Source organism: Montipora foliosa, chromosome 13 (genome assembly GCF_036669935.1).
Source record: "Montipora foliosa isolate CH-2021 chromosome 13, ASM3666993v2, whole genome shotgun sequence".
Taxonomy (NCBI): Eukaryota; Metazoa; Cnidaria; class Anthozoa; order Scleractinia; family Acroporidae; genus Montipora; species Montipora foliosa.
In genome coordinates this window covers 22908891-22914890 of record NC_090881.1, presented here as the reverse complement: position 1 = coordinate 22914890, position 6000 = coordinate 22908891, and the positions used below count along the sequence as shown (strand labels likewise).

The following is a 6000-nucleotide window of genomic DNA, read 5'->3' as shown; positions in this document are numbered from 1 at the left end:
ACACTTTGCCATTTTTTTTCTGTTTTCAATAAAACATCTTCCCCAGGATTTTGTAGGGTGCCAGCCTTTCAACCAACAATGTTGACCGGTCAATAACCATTAACGGACAGTGATCCTCTTTTTTGTGCACACCTTTTAGGGACAGGATACTTAAAAGCGACATACATGTAATCAGTGCTTATAATGTACCTAACAACTGTTGAGGCAAAATATGTAGAAATTATTAGCATGATAGTAAGGCAAAGGTTTGCGTTATCTGCCAAAGCTCTTCAATCCACTTACGTCGGCTTTTCGACCATCAAATGCCACTTCTCCTCTGCCACCAGGCTCACCAGGAATTCCCTAAAAATAATCAAGACCATTGTTGACCATTAGTTTTCCACCCCCTTTTAAGGTCAAAACTATGTAGACATTGTGGTTCCTTTCTTTATTGCTTTTCAAGTATTGCACAAAAATTCTTGCACATCTTAGAGGAAAAAAGTTTTCCAGGAATAAATCGCAAGAGAAACAGAATGCTATTCAAATAATTTTTACACAGTACCGCTCAGAATTAACCTAACATGGCACGCGTTCGCGAACGTGATCAGAACGAAACTTGAACGAGAAATGGAACAGCAACAGAACAGATATGGAACGGGCGCAGAACGGATATGGAACAAACAAGTTCTCTTTAACCTGTTCTCTAGAACACGTTCTCATCTGCAGGAACGCGTTCTAGAGAACGCCCCTGCTTAGCGAGATTTACGTGTACTTAGTGAAGTCCACATTTGTTAGCATTAAGCGAGTGTCGCTTGATACCCGGCCCGCTAAATTAAACGCTTGATTTTAAGACTACAATTGGGAAACTGTAATAATCTGAAAACGGAGATGGAAATTACATTTCATGTGCATTTAGCTGATAAAGAGAAAGCTTCAAAATATCTTTCTGTTTTCAATTAAGAACAAAACAAAAAAACCCGCACTTCAAATCAGCGAGAAAAACAGTTGCAGTGAACGGGGTTGAGATGTTAGTGTGAATATATTCTTTTTCTCAATATGGCCAAAGAGGCTTGAAAATTTACGTACACATTAGTTGGATAATACCGTTCATCCACAGACAATGAGTACTTTAGATTTGTAGAACCAGAACTAGCGTTACGCAACTAGTTTTTGCACTAAATTTTTAACCATCACGCCAAAAATAAATTTATCGTTTGATCTGTGGTTTGGTTCGTTCGGTTTGAATCGTTTGTAAAACACTGGGTTTCCTTCACTTTAATCGTTCCTTTAAGATATTTCTTTTGTACATTACCGAAAATACACGTTAAAATTCCACTAGCCGTGAAATGCGCGCAAACAAAACAACTGGCTCGTTCTGCTTCACTAAACAAGTTTGGTTGCCTAGCACGTGACAATTTTTACTCAATACGTGACTAATTCTCTCACGCAAAGTACAAACTTTAAACCCTTGAAACCTTTTAAAAAACGCTTTAAACCTTTCTTTTTTACCATTCTTTCAAACGATAGCTGCCGCGAACCAAACGAACGATAGAAAGGTTAAAGCGATACAAACGATAGAAACGATATTAAAAGTGCGATGTTTCGGATCAAAATGTAACACGTCCAACGAAAAATTTTCGGATTCCACCAACTTTGTCTTTGTGCTGTCCGCTAACAAAGCAAAATCAACACAAGGAAAGTATCAAAATAAACAGCAGACATAATAGACAAGCTTTTATTTTCGGTATTATTCCAGATAATTACTTTGTAACAAAGAAATAACAGATAAACTTCGGGTATTGTCGGTAAGCGTTTGACAACCAATACCATGCGCAAGGCCAAATTTATACGTAAGTCGTGTTTTGTCCTTGTTTTGCTCACTTTTTGTATACAATCAAATATCATATTTTTGCACAATTGAAAAGGAAATCTTATTGATCACTGCAATAATTTAACTGTTTTTTTTTTATATCTCTAGCGCAAAAACCTCGTTTTAGGAAAAGACTAACTGCTTGACGAAGTTACAATCCCATCTTCATCTCGCAGTGAATGTTACCGGTTTTTGTGAACGCGTTCAAAGGAACGCGTTCTTTTTCTTGTAAATGCGTTACATGGAACGCGTCCAATGGAACACAAGAGAACAGAGCTGGAACGGATTCGGAACGGGTATAGAACGGATATAGAACGGATAAGAGAACGGAAATTGAACGAATATGTAATGCGTTCCGTTCAGCGTTCCCTGTTAGGTTAATTCTGAGCGGTACTGTATGGGTTGGGGAGGGAGGTGGCATTTTACGCTCTTTATCACTGTGCAAGTCAAAAAACCTTGAACACTTTCATTTAATTCAGACAGGTCAATTGTTTATTGACCAGTCACAATAAAGTTCAGCACAAGTGAGTGCATCATTGCCTTTTGCAGCTCAATTTCAACACAACATACACATGACAAAGATATACAGAAATTGGCATCGAATGCCATCGAAGCCCAGAAAAAAGATTGATCACTGAATATATATACATGATGAATAATATTTATTCCTTTTCGCAAAAAAAAAGTGAGCAGACCGCTTTGTTGTTGTCTTTTGTCAGTCTCCCTATTCGGCATATTCATTCATTCACAGTCTCGAAAATGAAAAATTACTTCTCTTAATTGCCTATTTGCTTTTGAGGGCAACTTTAACAAATGAAATATAACTAAAATAAATAAATAAATAAGTAACTCCAGCATTTCCAAGCTCTTTAATTGGAGGGTGTAAACTGCAGGTTGCCGGTCATTGTTTCACCACAGCTGAAACAACCCCAAACATTTACTGATGCTAACATTGGGACTAAACACTGTGCTTTAGATAATGTTTAAGCCTAAGGTTAGCATTTTTGTAAAGGTTTGGGTTTTTTCAGTCGTGGTAAAACAATGACCTGCAACCAGAGGCATGTACATCTGCGGATAGGGGGTGGGAGGGGAAGTTATTAGGGTTCATTCTCTTTTTGGGTTAGGGTTAATCCTAATCACCCCCCAACCCTGTAATTAACATTCCAGCAACTTGCACTTTACACCCTCCGCTCTTCAAGGGGCTAGGTCACGCTATTTTAGGTAATTTTGTTTAATTTTGTTAATTATGAGCTCTAAACCTCAAATTGGCAGAGCAAGAGTATTTCATTTGCAAAATCACCGCCACATAACAACTGAGAATGATTTTTCTAGCTGTGTAAATGACATTTTGATACAGACTGATATAAATTTGAAAAAAGGTGGGCCGACGTTTTTCAAATTTACCCAAATTCAATCCATTTCAATCCATTTCAATCCTCTCCAGTTTTGTCCATCCATGCCCCTTCTTGGCTTCCCTGTGTTTTGTTTGAGTTCGTCTATAGTTTTGAACAGTTATTTTGATATTTTAGTTAATTCTATGACCATTCGATCAGCGCTGAAATTGCCTAAAATTGCGTGACCTAGCCCCTTTAAAATGCTTTAATATTGCTGACAGTTGATGAAACTGTGTACTGGTGGCAGGGATCATAGAAGCAAAAGACGAAAAGCAAGTAGTACAGGTAGTACTGACTAGCATTTAATAATATTATTATGAATTACTGTATGACTCCTGCAGGGTTCCGCATTGATGAATAAAATCATAGGGTATGGTAACAAACCCGATACGACAAATGCATCAGCACAACAGTCAGCCAACAGTCAACTAACAGTTGACCAACCATTAGCCAACTGTTGGTAGACCGTTGGCTAACAAGGGAACCAATGACCATTGTCAAAATACACGCACACATACATGTAGGTTGTATGTCTAGTGAGTTCACATCAAAGAAAATTAAAAATTAATGGGCCATGTTGCATACCATCATGCCTTTTTCCCCTTTCAATGCATCTTCAGTAACATTCTCAGCCGTTGCGTTATCACCCTAGAGATTAAACATACATGTAATCATTAAACACAATCAATAATAATATTATTGTTCCTTGAATCCAACTCTTTCATGCAGTAAAATGCCATCATTACAAACCCTGTCATTCATGTATCAGGGCTTCAACAGGCACTAAGGGCGCTTTCTTTTCGTTAGAACTGGCCAGACAAACCCATGACTTTGCAAAGAAAATGCAACAATTTGAAGGAACACATCCACAATAACCCATTGCATCCCTTTGGAGGAGTATACATCATCCTTAAGCTTTAAGTGTGATGATTTGAAGGCGTTGTAGAGTTAGTCCTTCCAAATGCCTGGTCTGGCCAGTCAGTTCTGTCAAATGGAAAGCATCTTAAGTGACTGCATCAACTCAGCCCATTTTTGTGACATTAATTTCAATTATGTCGACACAGATTTGAGTTCACACTGCTAACTTTTGAACAGCAACCAGCTGAATAACATTGCTTAGTGTTCACAAGTAAAAATATCCACCACCTTCTTTCATACAATGTACAGTCATGTACCTTCTCTCCTTTAGGACCTTTCTCTCCTGGAATTCCCTTAACACAATAAGCAAAAAAGCATTGTGAGGTAAAAAGAAGTGACACGCTTGAAATTGTAATGTTTTTGTAATCATTTGAGCTGCCAAGCAAAAAAGGGATAAAAGATATCAAATTCTGCCAGATTATTTACAATATCATTATTATCATTATTCCATGAGCACATGTTGGATACAAGATGGTAAATAGCCAAATAAGGGGTGTAGCACCAAGTTGGAATACTGGTAATAATAATTATAATTGTTTTATTAAATTTTCACATAAATTCTGAGCACTTGGACACTTGGAAGCGACCCTTTGTCTGGGGGCAGTGCAGCCCAGTGGTTGGAGCGCTTGCCTTGAGATCCAGGGATCCCTGGTTCAAGACACGTTCTAACCACTGGTTGAATTTGTTCCTGGTAGTCTCTGGTTTGACTTCTCAGCTGCACTTGTAAATAGCCAACTAGCTTGCCTGTGCATAGTTGGGATTCTTAACAAATGTTGTTGAATGTTCTGTTCTAATGTGATTGTTTTTCATTGGCCCTGAAAAGCGCCTATGGCGAGAGGTCAATTCAGTATGTATTGTATTGTATTGGAAATTAAGGCCAATCAGTTTCCAGCTTGGCAACACTCGAAATGGTGGGAATGGGCATCTCCTTGATGGATCTCATTTTTGCAAGATCAGCTTGCAAGCTTTTTCCTGTTGCCACACAACCTATAAATCCATCTTCTGAGCCTTAGTTTGTCAACATTTAGTTTGAGTCCCAGTCTTTGAACCATTGTAGGAATGAGGTCAGGGTTGTGTCATGGTCACCTGCCATCTCTTCCATCATCTCCCTGTAACCTGCGACGACCTAGACATTCTTCATTCCCTCCACAACTTTGTGCATCCGCCTTTGAAACACCTCCGGTGCCAAGTGTATTCCAAACGGAATTTGCAGCCAGAGGTATCTGCTGAATGGCAAGTTGAAAGTGGTAAAGTAAGAGGACTCATTATCTAGCCTCATGTGCCAAAACCCATTTCTGACGTCTAGCTTGCTAAACAGCTTAGCACTGTGTAGACGAGTAGTTACCTACTCTATTGTAGGGAGTGGGTAGTGCTCCAGCTGTATTGCTTTGTTGAGATCCTTGGGATCAAGGCAAAGTGTTATCTTGCTATTTGGCTTGGCAGCGGCTGGTATGGAGTCCACCCATGGAGTCGGCTTTGTTACTAGAATGATGATATTCTGACTAGTGAGCCTGTCACGCTCGGCTTTCAGCTAAGAGCGAAGGGTACTTGACACGGAGGATGTTGCACAGACGGAAGCGTCCCATCAAATTTGATGTGGTATTCACCAGTCTGCTGTCCAACCTCCTCAGTCCACATTCTAACGTTCAGTATAATACATGCCACGCATGCATAACAGCAATGTTGAGATTAGGGATTGCGGTCTCCTTTTGGTCGCCAGCAATAATAATTTTCTCCATTCTTCTTTCCTTTCCCTGTATTGTATTTTCTTCAATAGCCTATATTATTCCTAATCTTCTAGTTATTTAAATAAAAAGCACAGATGCATGCCCTGGTGGC

The 6000-nt window shown here is 39.1% G+C and overlaps 1 protein-coding gene across 1 annotated transcript in view; it reads right to left on the bottom strand.

The window, feature by feature from the left end:
• LOC137982582 (collagen alpha-5(IV) chain-like) overlaps window positions 1-6000 on the bottom strand; it is an 86519-nt gene that overhangs the window by 58855 nt on the left and 21664 nt on the right. Inside the window, exons 14-16 of the mRNA XM_068829697.1 lie at window positions 4419-4454; window positions 3829-3891; window positions 283-342 (exon numbers count right to left, since the gene is read on the bottom strand). Coding sequence (XP_068685798.1) covers window positions 283-342; window positions 3829-3891; window positions 4419-4454 — 159 coding nt within the window. The remainder of the gene's footprint in view (window positions 1-282; window positions 343-3828; window positions 3892-4418; window positions 4455-6000) is intronic.